General features: G+C 39.7%; 1 protein-coding gene across 1 annotated transcript in view; it reads left to right on the forward strand.

Annotated features, from left to right (window-relative positions):
• Positions 1–20,935, forward strand: part of LOC127639212 (IQ motif and SEC7 domain-containing protein 3-like) — a 156,665-nt gene that overhangs the window by 56,263 nt on the left and 79,467 nt on the right. Inside the window, exons 4-5 of the mRNA XM_052121121.1 lie at positions 17,166–18,029; positions 18,153–18,388. Coding sequence (XP_051977081.1) covers positions 17,166–18,029; positions 18,153–18,388 — 1,100 coding nt within the window. The remainder of the gene's footprint in view (positions 1–17,165; positions 18,030–18,152; positions 18,389–20,935) is intronic.

The raw sequence follows: 20,935 nt of genomic DNA on the forward strand, positions 1-20,935 counted from the left end.
AGCTTAGCAACATGCTAATGTCAAACTCTATTCAAATCAATTGTGAGTCCAGTCTCCCTAGTGCTTTACATAAGGAGCGCAATTTGTGTGAAGTACAGAGGACAAAATTACATGTGAGGTTTAAAAACAGTTAGGATGCAGTCTAAGTAGGCAGTTGTATGCTAAGCAGCTCACTGGGTTTTGGAACAGAGGGATATGTCAGGCTTCAGTTAGAGCACAGACATGCTTCTTTAGTTTAAAGACAGAACACGCAGGCAGACTCCTTCAGAAGCAGAAGGTTCCTGGGAAAGGTACATAGTGATGTTGGAGAGAAAGGGACTGAGATGACAGAGATAGAAAGGGCAAGAGCGGCAGAAAGGGAGATGGATGGTGGTGGAGAAAAGGTTGTGTTGTCATGGTAACAAAGAGGCAGCCTAAAATCCCCATGCCTCATTTTTTCTAATTTTGTTGCTGAGTGTTCATATTGCAGATTGGATTCCCATTCTCCCCTATTGTTTTTGCTCAGATGATTTATCTAATAGGGTTATGTTTGCATTACAGAATGACTAACAGTGATCTGTTCTGCTTTTAATATAACTAAAGGCCTTACACAATCAAATTGCTTAAAACCTGTTTTAAAGTGCAATTCAGTAACTCTTACGATTTTTTTTTAAACTAAAGATAAAAAAAATGATTAGAGCTCTATCTGGTTTATTTATACAGTATATATACTGTAAAAAAAATAAATAAAAAAATAAAAAAAAAATATATATATATATATATATATAGTGGCCAGTGTGTAAACCTGTCATTTGACAGCGTGTATTGCAGAAAGATTTGCTCCTTTTAACAATGATGCTCATATGGATTGGTGGAGAGTCAGCTCAGACAATGCTTAGACATTATATAGAAATGTATTGATCTAATATTAAATTATGGATCTCTGTAATTGCAGAGCATGCCTTATTATTCTTTATTTTAGTGAAACAATTTTCACAGTAAATAGTCCACAGTAGTGTCATGGCTATTTGGACTTGTACCTTGGTAATACCATGGTAGTCTTTGAATTACCTTGGGGTACCATGTAACACTATACTAAACTGACTATGGTATATATCAAAGAACGATGGTATTATCATCTGATGTGGTCACTGTTCAATGGAAAAGCCACTGTTCTATTTTTTTATTATAATAGGTCAGAATGCCTCTATTTTTAATATGATCTAATGCTACACAAACACATGAATATCACATGACACTTTAGTTTAAATAGAAATGATACAATTCAGGAATTAGATATATTAGGTTAATTTTGCACCAGATATACAGTATCATTATTTAACCTAAACAAATCAGCTATACATAATACAGAGATTAACCATCCAATCCACTCTGTCAAATCCCATGCTTGATGCAAATGCAGTTCTTCTTGAAGTCATAGGTTCAAATGGTATTTTTTCAGGTAGGAACAGGATCTAGAATAGCTCTGACATCACAGAGATTTAAGTTATGATATAAATAGGGTTGCAGAAGTAAAAGTCAGATTTGCTTTCTTCCTATATAAATAGATTTCAGTCTGATTTCAACTAAATTTTTTAATGAAATGTGTATAATTGTTGAATTCCTGGTGAAGAAATACTGTACACTACCCATAATGCTGAAGAGAGCTCCACCAATCAGAGCTCTTTTCAGATCGCTGAAACGAGAAAAGCGTCAAAAAAGCTCAGCAGTGAACAGACAATCTCATGAGCATTGTGGATGATGTAATTGAGTCAAATTTTCTACACTCTTTAAACAACTAATCCATTTGTATGTATTTGAATATTTTGCAGTGTATTTGAATATTTTGCAGTGTATTTGAATATTTGAGTATTAGTTTACACTTTTAGTAACACTTTTACAGCACTTAATCATTTTAATGTTAATTTCATAATATACATTTCTAAAATTAAAAGGTGTAAACGTTAGCATTAGTTGATGCATTATGAACTAATTATGAACAATTCTAATAATTATTTAACAAAATATGATCTAATAAAATAAGATGAAATGCTATAAAATCAAATCAAATAAATGCTGTAAAAATAGTGCTTGTTTTTAAAGGCATTTAATAATGATACAAAATAAAACTTTTGAAAAGTGTTACTCTTATAACCCTTATGCTCTCTTCAATTTTTTTACCTAATTTGGTGTTCCCGGTCAAAAATGACCGGCCTGTTAAAAATTGCTTATAAATCTCTCATTTTTGGTACATTATCTCAAAAATATCGTTTTCTTTGAATTAAGAATTAAGAATTAAGAATTTGAATTAAAATTAAGAATTTGAATTAAGTTTTTTTATTTCTGTTTGGAACTTACTGATCATAGGACCTCCTTGACCTGAGCTTTTGCACGTAATTTTTGAGTGAAAAAATTATTTTGTGGTTAATTTTATTTTAAATATATTAAATATTACCGGCCTATTAAAATAGCTTATAAAACTCTCATTATGCTATATTATCACCAAATATTGGATTAAATCTTTTTTCAACTTGTTTTCTTTTAATTACAACAGGTCTTGTATTTCTTTTTGGAACTTATTGATCACAGGCCTCATTGACTGCGCTTATGCACCTCATTTATTTTGACTAAATTAAATACCATAAGAAAACATCTGTGCTATAAAAATTATAGACTAGTATGTTTTAATTTTTCACAGGGAATTTAGCTTTGAATAATTTTTATTATGTAAAGGAAAAAAAAATGTCTGTTCCTATTCTAAAATATCTGACCATTGAAAATGAATGGGGAAGATCACAAAAAAACAAGACTTTTATTTTGAAATGATCCAGGGCAAGTGGTCTAGTGTGATGATCAAGGATGTGATCAAGAGTCTCTTGCACTGAGAACCGCTTGGCCATTGTGCTGCCACAAAGTGAATGATGAGCAAGGCCGTAGGAGGCTTTATGTACCTTAGCTGTGTGAAAGCTAAACATTAGCCGCTTTTCCACTATCGGGCCAAATGATGGTGTGCTAGAATGTACCAAGGCCAGTTCCATTGTCTGTCACTTCCAGGGCTTCATTGTGCCTCCTCCGGATTTTCTCTGGGCCAAAGGCCTATGTGTGCACAGTGCAAATCCATTAAAACACACAATTGATAAAGCGGTGCCCAAAGAAATTACTTTCCATCGTTCGGTGAACTTTCATAGATGGTGTGTTGGGACATCGTCCCGCTGTTAGTGGAGAGACCACTCGGGACATCATGGCAGTTACAGCCGATGAGTTGTTATCGCAAATGTATCTTGCTAGCTAGCTAATATTTATATTCTATATAAACTTGATATTCTTGATAACTAGATAACATGATACCTCAGCTTGAGCTTCCCTTTTGCTTGTGAAATGGGTGAGGGGTGTGACGTTGGCACCAGCTATTTGCCCCGGCTGGCCAGTTCATAGCCCTGTCTCGCACTGACCCAATAGTGGAAAAACGGCTAATAATCTGCTTCTTTGTGAAAGCATGAAAATTCCAAAACACATTGTAACAATATTTTGTCTGAAATGTGTGATGAAACAATGATCATGAAAGAAAGATTCTATTGGAGAGTGGTCACTGTGGGGCAAAGAAAGTGTGTGTGTGTGTGTGTGTGTGTGTGTGTGTGTTATTTGCTTAATAACACATTAGTGGGGGCCTGGGTAGTTCAGCGAGTAAAGACTCTGACTATCACCCCTGGAAACCAGGGCGTGTTGAATGACTCCATCCAGGTCTCCAAAGCAAAGCAAGGTCTCGTGGTCGCTATAATGTGGTTCTCGCTCTCGGTGGGGCATGTGGTGAGTTGTCCTTGGATGACGTGGAGAATAGCACGAAGCCTCCACACTCGCTAGGTCTCCGCGGTAACACACACAAGGAGCCACGTGATAAGATGTGCGGATTGACGGTCTCAGACGCGCAGAGGCAACTGAGATTCGTCCTCCACCACCCAGATTGAGGCGACTCACTACGCCACCAGGAGGACTTAGAGCGGATTGGGAATTGGGCATTCCAAATTGGGGAGAAAAGGGGAGAAAAATGACGCATCAGTAATGTGAACTTGAATGTGTGTCAGATAATGTGACTGAAGGAAGGAGCTACTGATTGGCTTACTCGTTTATGTATCTGCTGGTCATTAAGTGCTAGTAGTTATTATTGATTTAACTTTATTCCATCTTGATGTATTTCAATGAGTTTTGTATGGGTCTTCCTACATTATCATTGACAATGCACATGTGTGAATGAGTTTATGTATCTCAACATCTATGAGAATGCTTGTGTGCACATAAATAGTTGTTCATTGAAATCTGTACTGAAATCAATATTTTGACATAAACGTGGCTGCAGTGTGACTCACTATGTTACGTATCGTTGCTTTTGCCTTACATAGACGTGTATGTACATAACAGTGTTTGTGGATGAGAAGTTGAGTATATGCATTTACTCGCACAAATCTGTGTGTGTCTGCATTATGCCATTGATCTTCTGTCTGCAGAGGTGTGAAATCTCTCCAGAGGCAGATAAGAGGGTAGAGCCTGACACTGCGGATTACTACTAGACAATACTAGTGCTGTAGATTTATCCAAAACCACTCCAGATGCACAAAAAAATAAAAAAGATAAATAGAAAATGTACAACACAAACACAGAAACATTAAGATACTACTTTTGTATTGTGCAATATTAAACTTTTGTTTTATTTTAGGATTGTTTTCTCTTTTGAATTACATTTTTGATGACGAGGCATTAAAAACTTTATTTAATTAAAGCTATAGTATCACATTCAGATCCTAAACCATTTGATCTCAGTCAGAGCTGCATTATGGGATTATGGACTGGGCAAATGGGGCCAATGCCCTGGGGCCTACCACTGTCAGGAACCACCATGAACTAAATGCAACAATTTATGAAAAACAAAAAGGATACAGAAAAACTTAACACAGTAATTTTTATTATTATTATTATTTTCTTTTTATGTATTTATTTTTGCTTGTGTTTCATGAATATGGCCCATTGATTGTAAAAACAAAAATAAAAATTTGACAAAATACAAGCCCGAAATATGCTTACTTTCGGGACTATTTCGGGACTCTTATTTTGAAATGACAGAGACTTGGCTCTGTTACAATGCTCTAGATTTAAGTATTCACAGAATTAAGCTTTTTATAGCCTATAAATTCACCAGATTTTGTGTCTATGTATTTCACCAGATGAGGTTTTTAGTATTATTATTCAAAAGATATGAAGTTGGAGACACAACTTATGTGCTGAGTGGTCACGTTTTCAGATTTCAATCACATTTTTTATTTTTATTATTTTTATTTATCTAATCAAAATGACCAATTTAGCCTTTAAGTGAGGATAAATATTTGAATGAATATTATAAGTCAGTTTATATAATTATAGACTCCTCCAGCACCAGCCACAGAGGAACACAAAGGAATAATAATAATAATCATAAAAAATAAATTAAACTAGTGGCATTTATCGACTTAATTTTATAGATTTTTACAGATAACCAATAGTTCCAAAAAGCAACTATCGGCACAGATTAATCATAAAACCGCCCGTGGAGCGGAGGGGGGCGGGGCCGGTCGAAATATTGCGCGCCGGTCCCGAATCGGCCTGATGAGGCGCGCGAGGGATAAAGGCGACTGGTGACGATGGTTCGAGAGAGAGAGAGAGAAATACAGGCATGTCCGTCATGTGTGTGTTTGTGTATGCTTTTGGTTTAAGTTCTCATTAAATATAATTTATATTGACAAGCCGGTTCTCGCCTCCTCCTTGCCCATCATTAACTGTTTTACATTGGGGCCAAAACCCGGGAAGGAGGAGGGATGCCCTTCGCAGAGTCCTCGACACTGCCGTCCACCCTGGGGAGCGCCGCTGCCATCTTCCGGGTGACGGAGTAACCCGACCGCCCAGATGCGGGGAACGGCCGTCGTCCGCGGGGCAAATGGGGACTGGATAACCCGACTGCCTGGAACGAGGGAGCCGCTGCCGGGGGCGGAGGAGTGCCCTGCCGTCTCCAGAAACGCGGAGGGGTCGAGGGAGACCGCCGTCCGCGAGGGCAGGAGGGAAGAAACTCTCCAAACGCCCGGAGCGGTAGAGCCGCTGCCAGGGGCGGAGGAGTGTCCCCATTTGCTGCCAGAAAAGCAGAGGCGTGTTCTGCCCGCTGGGGGTCGGAGGTTTGACTCCGGTTCGCCCGGGGTTGGAGCGGCTGTCGTCCGCCTGAGTGTGGAGGAGTGTTCGAGGACCACGTGACGGTACATCAGAGAACTGGTGAGTGAGCTTTTCTCTCTCTCTCTCTCTCTCTCTGTCGCACCGTGTTGGCCTTTTCCCTCGCCTATTTTGTTTTTGTTGTTGTTGTCTTCCCCTCCTGTCTCCTCCCAGGGCGAGGAAGGCGGGGATGACCACGCGGGACGCAAGATACACCCCGCCCCAGGTATAGGGGGGATGTACATCATGCCGGTGGCACCCCGGCCTGAGATAATGCCGGGAGGAGTGTGGAGCGGAGGGGGTCGGGGCCGGTCGGAATATCGCACGCCCGGTCCCCAATCGGCCTGTTGAGGCGCGCGAGGGATAAAGGCGACCGGTGACGATGGTTAGAGAGAGAGAGAATTACGGGCATGTCCGTCATGTGTGTGTTTGTGTATGCTTTTGGTTTAAGTTCTCATTAAATATAATTTATATTGACAAGCCGGTTCTCGCCTCCTCCTTGCCCATCGTTAACTGTTTTACACCGCCTTTTACCTCTAATGCAAAGGCTTTTCGTGTTTATGTATGTACATGCAGGAAGTCTATACAATCAGTAGATTTTACTGTTTTATAGGAGTTCTTATTAGGAATATGCTGACAGGCCATCCTCACAACCCTTTCAAAATAATTCTTTACCTCTCACATTTGGCTTTCTCAAGTGCTCTGGAGACTTCGAGAAAGACAGGGCATTGGTCTTAGAACAGATCATTGTTTATTAAAACACAAGTGTGTTACAAGGGGCATTGGAATGAGCTTCCTCTTAAACCGGTGGCACAGTGCTCTCTTCTGTGTCCTTTATTGTTGTTGTTCATATAATACGACATGACCCAGGTACATGGGTGGACTGGCCATCGGGAGAACCGGGACTTTTCCTGATTGTTCGGCCGCGAAACTGGGCCGAATGGGCCGCAATATGCAGAAAAGGACAGCGACACAATCAGCAACTTTTGGGCCAGATTTTCTCCCCCCATTCAATAACTTTTGGGCCAGTGTCTATGTAAAATCCCGGGCCGATTTCTCTTCCCAGTCCACTGGAATCTTGCATAAAAGCCAAGGCAGACTGTGCGATATGAACGGTCTTTTATGTCAGACTGTACGATATACTGTACATCTTAGATTGACAATGTTGGCTGGGTGATCAATCATGTTGTGTTACGACTTCCTCATCAGCATGCAAATTAAAATGGTACCACACAAACCCAAACAAGCTCGGAGTGCTTGTAGTCATGACATGGCTGGGTGTAAGAGGGAATTTATGGTTAACTCATGGTAATTCCTGTACAATAATTTTAATACAAACATGAAGGGATGCTAAATATCAAGATATTATATTGCTATCATACAGACTAGCTAATATAAAAATATTAACCAAGTCTGTTTATTTAACATTAATCAATTAAGTGCAATTAATTAATTATATATATATATATATATATTTTATAAATAAATGATAATTTCCAACCAATGGAGCAGTTCAAGCTTGAAGTGCCCCCTCCATTTTTTTCATAGTCAGCTGAAGAACAGCTAAATGAAGTACATTGCAGGAGTATCAAGATGGGTTTTTTACAGTTTCAGACTGCATGTAACTTCACATAATGTCCTAAAAGTGCAGTGTTTAAGGCTTGTGACACTGAAAACCAGTGAAATGTGACACAAACACAGTGACAGGTCTGGACTGGTAATCTGGCATACCGGGCATTTTCCTGGTGGGCCGACGCACTTTGAGGCCTATCAGCATGTTGGCCATCCGGACGGTGGGTCGGCAGCGAAACATGCTGAATTGGCCGTGATAGGCTCAAATGAGCCATCATGTTATGCAGAACGGACCACAAAACGGCACCGCGATATGCAGAAAAGGACAGCGAACACAACCCACTCAATAACTTTCCATGATTCAGTTCTAAAATCCACGGCCCATTTCTCTTCCCAGTCCAGCCCTGCACAGTGCCACTCCGAAAGCATCCAGCTAACGCATGTTTATTGATGGAACCCAAAAACGTGTCCTGTACAAACAGCCTAAGTTAAACAGACACCAAGATTTATTGCAAAGACATTTAATTGGCTGTTGGTGAACTTGTGAGACAAAGCAATAAAAAAAAAAAAGTTCTTGCAATTTGTGAAATTTTTATAAAATGGCAAAACTCTGGTATAAATAATACAGTGTTCTCTGGGATTTACCTTTACCACTGTGAGATGCCCACACTAATGAAAGATGGGTATTTGTTAGAAATGGGTCCATATTTCAGCCTACCGGTTTATAAATAGAACTAATCCTCATCCCCTCACAAAACTTTTTGACAGACTTTTCTTGGCAGCGACACACAGGAAAAAGTTTGAAGTGTTTACTTGCACTCTCGTCTCTGAACTGCTGATGTTTGACAAAAAAACAAATAAACTGTGGATTAGCAAGTTTGAAGACTGGGTGCTGAGAACAGTGTAAATAGATCCTATCTTACGTTCCCTCTCCAGTCTTTGTTACAGTATACACTAATATGTTTTGCCAGCATGAGATTAATACTTTGAGAAGTGGGCAGATAAAACTCATCCAATGAAGCTCAGTCAGTATATATCTAATTTTGTATATCTAAAGTGTTGTAAGCAGTTTTTTAATACCACCCATAATATGTCCCTATTACCAGACAGTTATCTTGGCAATAGTTGTCCTGAGAAATCTGTCACTGACAGCCCTAGGCTATGTAAACAGTAAAAAGAGCCAGGGGAGTGACCTTTTTAGCCAATCAGAAATTATCTCTGCCTTTATATTATTTTGTACTTTCAGCTTTGTTGACATCGTGTTGGCTGACATGTCTTTGGAAGGTGAGGTTTTGGAAAGAAAGTGTGTGGTTGAAGTTATCAAAATGATAGAAGTTCCCAAAATGTCTTGAACCACTTAGAGCACATTTTGTTAGAATTTTCATAACCACATGTCAGTTTTTTTGTTCAGAAAATGTCATTATTAAGTGTGGTTTCTATTGTTTTTTGTTAACTTACTATGAAAGAAATTACAGATCAACGTTTGAAGATTTCCCATAGTGTTCTCTTTCTTGGATCTTTTTAACAATCTATGGCTGCCTAAATGGCTCAGAAGGTGTCCAGTGTTGGGTGCCATTAACACATTACATTTCACAATCCATAACTAATTCTATAAATGTATAATTTTATGATTTTAAATGAAATTAATTTATAAGCAACTATTTTATTTTAGCAGACTTGCAAAAATGTCCCTCAGGAAATGTACATCTTCCCAGCAAATGTTTCTTTTTCATTACATTTCCAAACATAAATCATGAACACGCCTCATCCAGTCAGGTTTAAGAGGCGAAACTGTCCTGACTGACAAGGCTGTTGAGCTGAGCAAAATCCCATGAGACGTGATCCACTGTCAGCAGTCAGCTCCCACAGAGTGTGCCTGAGTGCTGATAATCTGGCTTTAGACATGATCTCTCAGAGGCTGATGGCTCCACAGATAACCTATACTGCACCTCTTCTGTGTGATTGCCTCCTTATGCTAATGAAGGCGTGCCTAACCCCCCAATAAGACCTTTGATTATCCTGTCTTACGCTGATGGCCTCATAAATATGTATCCTTGAGACACAAATCAATGCAAAGGAGAGAGTAATGTCAAGCATGTGATAGAATGCAGCTAAGACCAACTGAGCTAATGAGTTGCATTTACAGAGTAACCTTTTCTAGTGGGTGCCCTTTGATTACAATGTGAGATGTGTTTTCAGATTGTATAGTTATCGGGAAGACAGGCAGGCTTGAGTGAAGTTTAAGATGCCATTTATTTGCTAAATGTAAAACAGGAAGTAATGTCTCTCTCTTTGGCTTAGGCCCCGTCCGGCGGTCCGAGGGAGTTGTACCCGTAACCGTCATGTCCTGCTGGAGATAGGAGGCAGGGGCAGTTGAGCCCCCGTGCGGGACAGGGCTCAACCGGTGGTGGTGGGGTGGTGGAGGTTGCCTGTGTTAGCACACTGAAACAGCAATGTGATAGAATGTGAGCAGATTTATAAAGCGATGGCTTACATGCGATTGGCTAGGAATTACCCAGCTAATGATGTGATGATGTACAGCTGCTAGTCTTCCCGCTAGAACTACGCTGCGCTTCCATATGTGTGAAGCAGAGAATATAAGGATTGCTGCAGACAGGGCTGGACTGGTAATCTGGCATACCGGGCATTTTCCCCGGTGGGCCGATGCACTTTGGGGCCATTCAGGGGCAGACTGTCCATCGGAAGAATTGAGTGGGCCGGTGGGTCAAATAAGCTAAAATGAGCCAACGCGCTATGCATAACGGACCACAAAATAGGGCCGAAATATGCAGAAAAGGACAGCGAAAAGGACTTAAAATCCTGCCTTCCATTTAAAAGAGCCAATCACATTTTTGATAGACACCAGCCTGAAAAACAATTATTTTGTTATTTATTTTACCATGTGCTTTGAGCTAAACAAGAACACTTTATGACACCATAGTTGTCAGAGTTTATTGCTGATTTTTGTTGTTGAAGCTTAATCTTGACAAACAGTTTTGGAGATTTCTCTCATTCCCCATTCAAGTAGATAGGAGCTGACTGGGGGTGTTGCCAATTTGGCTTCTGAGGAAGTGATTGTGCAACAGGGACCAAATTGAACAGACTACCCCAAAAAACTTAATCCAGCCAATAGAATAGTTTAAGGTTTCAAGGGGAGTAGGATATTGCCGATGTGCTAAGATTTCCCTTGACACCAAACTCCATCGCTATTCTTGTAAAGTGGATGTAGATTGTTACATAGTGCTGTCTTGTTTTAGTATGTTTGAAATGTAATTTTGAGATGGGATGGTGAAGAACTGAGCTTGGACTGAGTGCTGATCCAGCTGTCAATTTGGATTTGTCTGAGCTGAGTTGACAGAGAGTGGTGTCATCGCGAGACCCCCTTTCCTTTACGGCTGCAGTGGTTCCGGAATGATCTCTCTCCCTGGCGCCGCTAAGTGAAGTGATCAGAAACAGACCTGACAGCTGGCTAATGTGTGGATTTGCAGCAGGACTGCATTTGTTATGCGTATTCTCTCTTTTTCTTGTGCTCATCCCCAGTTTAATGCCTCCTCTCTAATACACACTCATTTCTCTATTCATTATGTTCTAGCCACACCTCAGGGTTATATAGATCACAACTATATTTGTCTGTTCTGTCTATTTTTCTTGTATTCTTGTTGCCTCCTCTCTATGTAATTTAACTGGTTAGGACCCTATGCAATCCATTTTATTTAATATTTATCCTCCAAATTTTATTTAATCCTTTTTTGTCTTCTTCTGAATTCCGTGTTTCAAAGTTTAATTACATTTTATCATAAAAAAATAACAATAAAAACAAACTGACTGATTACATTAATTCATAAAAATGTAATAAAATGAAAACAGATCAATTAGTTTTCAACATACCATTGCATTATTTTTATGTAGTGCTCCTATACAGATTGGACCAGCTTGGACCCACTAATGATTAGCTTGGATGAGCTGATGACCAACTTGGGTTAGCAAATGACCAACTTAGACCAGCTAATGGCACCTTGGACCAGCTAATGGCCAGTTAAGTATCAACTTGGACAAGCTAATGACTAACTTGGATGAGCTAATGATTAGCTCTGGCCAGCTAATGACCAGCTTGGGTCAGCAAATGACCATATTTGACCAGCTAATAGCCATATTTCACCATCTACCATCTTACAAAACACAGTTTTGTGTGCAAAGCTCCATTTTCTGTTGGGGAAGGCCACCATTGGTCTCTAATTCCTTGATTTCAAATTCAGGGTGTGGAGCTTGTGTAGCTCTAGGACAACCTTATGTAATTGGCACTATTTTGTCACTTTAGGGTACACATTTACTTTTGAAGAGAGGCAGCATTGCTGTATGTCTACACTAATGGAAAATCATAGGCTTAAAAACAGTTAGAGTGGGAGCAGTTCTGAAATCAGCTGGCTGACTGTTCCAAAACTATGGGCCAGCAAAAGCAAAGGCTCAATCACCTCTATGCTTTAATGCTTAGATGTGGGAATGTAGAGTAATCCATGGTTGTGAACCATTTGGCATAGGGTGGGCAGCTCATAGCTCTCTCTGATAAGAAACTCACCTTACCTTTCCAAGGGTTCTGGAACTGAATAGCACTGAATGTCAGAGAGATTGTGCTATGTGAAAAAGTGGTTACATCCTGAAACAAAACCTGTAGTAAACAAAAATGGATCCATGGCTATATAACCTCTTTTCTGAGACCCCATCTTGTGTATTAATTCTGGTTGAGAGGCTCATACAGGCCTTGTTTGATTGCAACAATGATGCCATTTTAGGGTTTAAATAGAATTTTGATGCAGCATTGCTGTTTATATGAACCAATGGAAAAGATGATGAATATTCAACTATCTAGAGGGGCAGAGATCGGCAGCATTCCCTGCTCATAGCTCTATCTGATAAGAAACTCACTGTAGCTTGGAGCCCAAGCCCTATTCAGAGACAACTTAATATTCCCCAGACAAAACCTGTCTTTCTCACCTAGTCTGAAACAAATGTAGATTGCAGAGATTAGATGGCTTTTCAGTATTATTCAAACTTCTCTCTGGGAGTTTGAATATTTTCAAATGATTCAGATTGCATCAGCTCAGTCGCTCTTATCACATGTATGTGATTTTATGTGATGGTATTGTAATGGACTCTAATCTAAGCTCACCCAGGAAAGGGCATGACCACTGACAGCTGATGGGTGCACAAAGGGAAAGGAGGTACAATTCAGCTTTGGGTATCAGCTGGGAGCTTGTAATTATCTTTCAAACCTTTCCAGACAGAATTCGTGACTGACAGAGCAAATTATTGCTCTTGTCAGCTTGGAAGGCAAAGTTGAGGCTACAGATGGACAATACAGGTCAGAGATACTCATAGATGGTCTGGAAAATGATTATAATTTCCTAATCTGACTCTCTGTGATAAGAAGTGAATGTAAAATAATATCTATATTAACAGAACAATCTTTTTCAAACTCCTTAACCCAATATTCTGTTCATTTCTAAAGATCTTGTAGCATTTATGAATATATGATTCCGTTCTTGAATATTCAACATAAAATCACAAAACCGGGAAAGGCTAGAATGGGCATCAAAACTTTCCCAGTCTGATTTTTTTTTTTTAAATATGAGAGTAATACATTAGCAGGGACAGTGTTGTAAATGTAATTTGCAATCGTATTTGCTAATGAAAATGTGCTTTAGATTCCACTGTCTGTCAGACAATGGTTATTGGCAGAGAGAGCCAGATGACTTGAAGAAAATGACTGTGCCTAATATGCTCTTAATAGAAGGAAGCCGCTAAATGTGTAAATGGTCATTTCAGCTTAACAAGGTGCCAGACAAAGGCAAATCTTTTCTGACCGCATGGGTATGCAAAATACAATAATTTATGAAAGCAATAGTAGAAAATGACTTTCTTTTTGAGTTTCAGCCGTACAGCTACCACAGTTTGTCCTTGTACAAGAAACACTAGAAAAGTGAAAGACCCTCCTCTGAGATAAAGCTTCATGATCTGAAGGATGTGTGTGAAGCTACAGTATATTGAACTTTTGGCATGTGTGTTATAGTACAGGATCTTCTTGATATACTGAGTCAAAGATTATTATTGTTTCAAATAGGGGTGTGCCGCAAAGCCATTATCTGTATCTGTTCATATGACAAAATGATCTGTATCTGTCTCTGTATTCAAATAGAACCAGATGTGGGCGGGGCTTAAACTAAATGAAATGTGTCAAAACTAAATGAAACTCCAATTTTTATGTTACTCTTACATTTATAGTTTCTATAATAAAACATACCTTGTAAATGCCTTTTCATAATAATAGCATAATAATTATTATTATTGTAGGCTACAAAATATTGTTATTATTTTTTCTTAACAGATGAAGCTGAATTTGTAGGATATATTATCTTTGGAATATGTTAACTGTGGTTTCTCCTGGTATTTCTGATATTAATATCTTCTGAGACAGTATTTTCGTTAATGTCTGTGCGTGTATAATATTACTTTGGGGGCAGGAGGTGTCAAGCAAAATGTAAAATATCAAGCACATATTTTGCAGTGAATATTAAATACAAATTAAAACATTAAAAGCTATTAAAATAAATGATTTATTAAAATAAAAGTTTATTTGTTGAGCATATTTTAAAGCAACCAAAATTGACCAAATATACAGTACAGTATAATATACAGGGCAATAAAATCAAACAAATAATGGACAAGTTAAAAAACAAACAAACAAAGGAAAACACACAAGCCAAGTTATCAAGGCAAGTTAAAAGCCAATGAAAAGAGGTGGGTTTTTAACTTAGACCTAAAACAGGTAGAGTGGGAGCAGTTCTGAAATCAGCTGGCTGACTATTGAAGAGCTATGGGCCAGTAAAAGCAAAGGCTCAATCACCTCTATGCTTTAATTTAGATGTGAGAACGTAGAGTAATCCATGGTCCCCAGATCTTAGGGAGCGAGTAGACATGTGGGGATGCAGCAAATTTGAAAGGTAAACAGGCGCTTGGTTGTTTAGAGATTTGTAAACAAATGGTACCATTTTAAAATCAATTCTGTATCTGACAGGTAGTCAATATAGTAAGATTAAAATTGTGGTGATATGCTCATATTTGTGTCTGTTCATTAAAAATCTGGCTGCAGCATTTTGGACCGATTGAAGACGTTTGAGGGCAGATTGATTGATTCCAATGTAAAGGGAATTGCAGTAGTCTAAACGAGACGAGATGAACACATTAATTACTTTTTCCAGGTTTCTCATAGAGAGAAAAGTTTTGACTCTGGCATATAATCATAAGTGAAAGAAACGTCTAGGTTACTGTTGTAACCTCCATTACCTGATGGAGGGAACGAGACGTTGTGTCGAGTGAACCGGCTCTTGGGGACTTTCTCGAAGGCCTTGGTGACCTCTGAACTTGAGAAAAGGCCAATGAGAATTTGGCATACAGAATTTACATGTCCCTCCCCCGGACATACAGGTATAAAGTGAGGGAATTGTGCATCTGATCATTCAGGTTTTGCACTGAGGAGCTGAGAATAAGGTTTTGGACATAGCAGTGGCTCGGTTCAGCATCGTGGCTGGGGGGACACAACGACTCATTCCCTCCATCAGGGAACGGAGGTTACAACAGTAACCTAGACGTTCCCCGTCTGTCGCTCACTTTGACGTTGTGTCGAGTGAAGCGACACTAGGGGTCCCTATTCAATTACACCATGCGCTGAACCGTGTACGTGTGCTGCTGATGCAGGTGCGGACAGGCAGTTGCGTGCCAAAGCGACAGGCTGCATCAAACTGCACCTACCCTTCCCCAACGCCCCATAAAACCATCATAACCTTCTGGTTCCCGGCACCCCGAAGGGGGGGGGACAAGGCGACGTGCCAAGCATGGGAGCAAGCCACGCCAGCCGGGGCCATCTTAACGCTATCACACGCATTGGGGAAGGCGTTCTTTTCCAACTCCTATTCTTTCAGGGGGAAAAGATAAGTCTGGGGGGAGGTAAAGAGTGGCGAAATAGCACATGATATATTAAAAGGCTCAAGAGTACCTAACTTGAGGTTACATGAGTGATTACTGTTGTTAGAGCAGAGTAAAATAACTTCTGTTTTATTCCCGTTTAACATTAAAAAATGTTGTGTCAGTCAATCTTTCAGTTCTTTTAAACAGCATAGAAAGCATAGGAGCCAGATATTTCAGTTTCTTAATTTACATTTTACATCCGAATATATGAATTCTCTATGGAGCATTTAAATCTTTATGGGGCATTTTAACATTTATTTTCAGAATAAAGTCTTAACCAGATAATTTCCTTAATTACTAATGTGGATATAAATGTTGTCAAATTTAAGAGATGGATATACAAGCTCCGACGTGAAATCACTTCAGTTCAGGAATTTGACATTGTGCTCAGGTTTAGGCTATAAATGAATACATGGGAATCACATGGGAATCATGTGATACATTAACATACATATTTAAATAAGTGGAAAGTGTACATGATCTCATATCTTAATTAATGTTTAACTCCAGATGCACACAATTAACAGAGACCGCAATGAGTCGAGATCACACCGTGTACATTTTCATTCATAAGGTTTACATTTTAGAAATACTGGCTGCATAGATTCATAAATTCTTTGCAATTTTTTATGTTTATTTAAAATATCCCTTTATCCTTGTGCCTCTTGGATAAAGTGATATTTTAAAGTCATTTTTGTGCCTTTTCAAATACGTTATTCAGCTTCAGGAACATCCCTAGTGTATATGATGATGTATCTTAAATATTGTTACATTTGACAAGCTCCAGATATGCACAATTAACGGAAACTGCAAACTGAGTCGAAACTTCGGGCATCCGATCTGAAATCACACCGTGAGCATTTTCATTCATTAGGTTTACACATTAGAAATATTGGCTTTATAGATTTATAAATTCATTGTATTTTGGATATGTTTATTAAAAATGTCACTTTATCCTTGTGCTTCTTGATCAGTCTATTATTTTTTTATTATTTGAATGAATCCGTTATTCGTTTTGAAGTCATTAGTCATGCCTTTCCGAATAAGGTATTTGGCTTAGGGCACATCCCTAATTTCAAATAACTCAAAACTTGCATTTCAAGTGATAAAAGTCATGTTTAATTTATTCCAGAACTTAGTATGCGGTCTTGTTAAATTAATTTGACATGCACTGTTGACCATTAGAACTTGGAGCCTATTCAGAGATCAGGAGATTGGAAAATTGGTTTGTCTCAGCATGATTTTTAGTTATTTGTGGTTAGTTTTATTATTGATTTGATTTCATGTTCTACCATGCTTTTATTGTCTGTATTTGCTAGTGTTTGCCATAGTGTTGCCTTATCTTACCTTGTTCTCTTTCCTTGCAGATCGAAATGTTAGAACACAAATATGGGGGCCACCTCATCTCACGTCGTGCCGCCTGCAAAATCCAGACGGCCTTCCGCCAGTACCAGCTCAGCAAAAACTTTGAGAAGATCCGTAACTCCCTCCTTGAGAGTCGCTTGCCACACCGTATTTCCCTGCGAAAGGTGCGTGTGCAAAATACAGAGGGAATTTCAGCTGAACGGGCCCTGGCCCAAGGCTGCAATCTGCCGAGTATTCCGCTTGTCCGATCTCCATCCTTGCCAACCACAGTGGGCGGTACACTCACAGACCTGGAGGATTCCTTCAATGAGCAAGTCCAGTCTCTTGCCAAATCAATTGATGATGCTCTCAGTAACTGGAGCATGGAGACAATGTGTTCCCTCCAAGAAGGTGGTACCTACCAATTTAGCTCAGAGTCCTTCAGTACAGCTGGTGACAAAATTGGGGTAGCAGGGAAAGTCCGTGAAGGTGGCCCCATGGACCCTGCTTCACTCCAGAGTGGAATTGGCCAAGCAGACAACTCTGAGAACACAGCCCGGAGTGCCAGCAAGCTGATGATGGCCTTCCGGGACGTGACAGTTCAGATTGACAGCCAAAACTTTTGCATGTCGTCTACCGTTATGGAATCTTCCACTTCAGTCTCTCTCAGTAATTGTGTCCAGCAAGAGGCCATGGTTAATGAGAGCCCACCACAACCTCCAGTTAGTGAGGCAAAGGAACAACCTCCACAAGGGCAACCACCACCACCACCTCCCCAGGATCCAACTCCACCACCTCTAGAGCTGGATGCTGAGGAGGTGCCTGATGGTGACTTCCCGGCCCCTCCACCAAGTGAGGAGGAGCTTTGGGAGGAGCCACCACTTCTGGTGCTGGAGAAAAAGGAAGCTCCAGAACCTGCAATTCTGGCACAAACAGCAATAATCTCTGATACCTTGTCTTCACAAGGGGTTGCAGAGACACCGGTCACCCCTACCATTGAGGTTCTAGAGGCTAAGTGCATTGAGTTGGACACAGCGGATAATAGCTCAGAGCAGATGAGTAGCAGCAGTACATCCACATCTGCCCGCTCAGCTTCGGAGGTCTCGCCCAAAGAGCCTCTGCAGGCCATGATCCTAAGCTTGCCCCGCTACCACTGCGAGAACCCAACCAGCTGCAAATCTCCAACCCTCTCCACTGACGTAATGCGAAAACGCCTGTACCGTATTGGTCTCAACCTCTTCAACATGTGAGTACCCTGAGAGCCTCTTGTCTCAATTTACTGTAAAAGGGCCCTTTGGCCCCAGGAGAAGGGTTGCCTGTTATGGTTACAACACTCTTTACATCATACTTGTTTAAATGGACTAATTCAGATATTTTAGGCAATACAATTATTTTTTTCTGTCATTTAATGAAGCTCTTCTCACCTACCACTAATATAGCCGCATTAGGGTTACTCTTCAAAACCTAAACATTTCTCTCTCTCTTCACCTCTATCTCTCTCTCTTGCTTTCTTTTCTCAATCCTGTCATCCTATCCTGTCTCCAGCTGTGGCTAACACCCCTTCCCTGATGCCTGTCACCTTGAGTTTGTCTGACCCTATAAATAGCACTGATTGTAGTCTCACTCCCTTTATCTAATCTCATCTCACTCCATTACACACATGCAGACAGTTTAGTCTTTGTAATCTAAGCAAATTTAGCATACTGCAATAATGTCACAATGTGGTGTTTGGGTATAATTGTGTGTGTGTGTGTGTGTGTGTGTGTGTGTGTGTGTGTGTGTGTGTGAGAGAGAGAGAGAGTGATAATAGAGAGAGATAAAAAAATGGAAATCGGTAGGTGGGCAAAGGTGAGAGGACAAATGTGTCCATACATATCTTATTATTCTTCAGCTTCTGCTATTTAAGAGAGCCTATAGTAACTCCAGAAATCAAAAGCGAAACAAAAGCGAATCAAACCTTGTTGATGCAGCGAACCATTTGTATGTAATTCAAAGAATTTGATGGTAAAGCCTGATTTTTACTATGGAAGAAGGCATTTTTATCCTTGGACAAACTAAAGCACCCTAGGCGAAAGAATCAGGCATTTAAAAATTAGTTAGTTAAGGGTGATGTCATGGTGTTTAACGTACTGTTCTAGCCATGGAAGTGTTTGTTTTACTAGTTTTATTAAAGTTGTCAGGGAGCCCTTGGCGACAAGTTATTTGATCCGAGTTCATAAAAACTCCAATCTCTCTCCACGCATTTGTCATCGCCATGCTATTTTTGTGGAGTTCGTGCTGATAATCAGACAAAAAAGTAATCTTTGAGAGATTAGCTTTAAAGTTATCCATTTTAACGATAGTAACCTTGGTAACAACTCCTCAGGTGGCACGCGTGATTGTAAAAAAAAAAACATTTCACGTCCAAACCACACCCCCGATTAGTTTTAACCAATCATCAACGCTCTTCAACCAGCCGAGTTCTCCTAGGTCAAGAATTTCAGAGATGTGCATGAACAGGAGATATGAACACATTAGCAGAGCAAAAATATCACTGTGTTTCATCAGCATTTGTAGGTGAACTAAGCAAGCCTGTTCGCCCAGTAAGTATAAAATAGCCTTGAGGATGCAAACATGAACTGAGCCTGTACCTTCGCCAATGTTTAACTTGTATAAGACTTAAAATTTTGACTTTTATGAGACTTGAATTGATTGCAAGAGCATACATTCAAGCAACTCCTTATAGGTTATATAGGTTTATAGGTTCAAGCATACAGAGCTCCACTACTGGTCTAAATGTCATAAGACTAGTCAAGGATCACTATTACTTTGGAATAACTTTGGCAAAAATCAAGCTAAATGTCCTAATATTCCTTTATGTTTGCAGAATATTATGATTATAAATGTTTCCAAGTTTGCTATACGCCTTTCCGATTTTTGGTGTTTGTATTAGCACAAAACGTTGTAGGTATCATTTTTACAATGCGCTGAGAATAAGTTTGTCCAGGGATAAAAATGCCTTCTTCTAGTGGCCAGTGGTGGCTCAGCGGCCTCTGGGTTACTGACCGAAAGGTCGGGGGTTCAAGCCCCAGCACTGCCAAGATATCACTGTTGGGCCCTTGAGCAAGGCCCTTGACCCTATCTGCTCCAGGGGCATTGTTCATGGCTGACCCTACGCTCTGACCCCAGCTTAGTTGGGATATGCAAAAACAATAGCATTTCATTGGTTCTGTACCTGTACTCTGCAGAATGACAATAAAGTTGAATCTTAATCTTAATAACACATTATATGGTATAATAAGTTTAATATATAACACACAATATAAAATGTAACACATAGCCTCAGAACTATTCTCAGAAATCTGATAAACAGATAAATCAAGTAGTCAAAATGAGTTTCTTCCAGTTAAGATTAGTCGCTAAAATTAAGCCCTTAATTTGTAACACGGAGGACCTGGAAAAGATAGTTCTTGCATTTATTTTCTCAAGATTGGACTATGGTAATGCATTGTACTATGGTGTTCAACACAAAAGCTTAAACAGATTGGAATTAATCCAAAATGCGGCCGCTAGACTCTTGACAGGCACTCGAAAAAATGAGCATATTACTCCTGTATTAAGAGAACTACATTGGTTGCCGGTTTTCTACAGGATTAATTTTAAGATACTTTTATTGGTTTTTAAAGCACTACATGGCATTGCTCCGACATATATAGCTGATCTAATCCAGGTGAATAAACCAAAGAGAGCATTGCGCTCCGAATCATTGAATCTCTTGGTAGTCCCGCGCACGTACAGGAAAATGAGTGGAGGC

Source organism: Xyrauchen texanus, chromosome 47 (genome assembly GCF_025860055.1).
Source record: "Xyrauchen texanus isolate HMW12.3.18 chromosome 47, RBS_HiC_50CHRs, whole genome shotgun sequence".
NCBI classification, from domain to species: Eukaryota; Metazoa; Chordata; class Actinopteri; order Cypriniformes; family Catostomidae; genus Xyrauchen; species Xyrauchen texanus.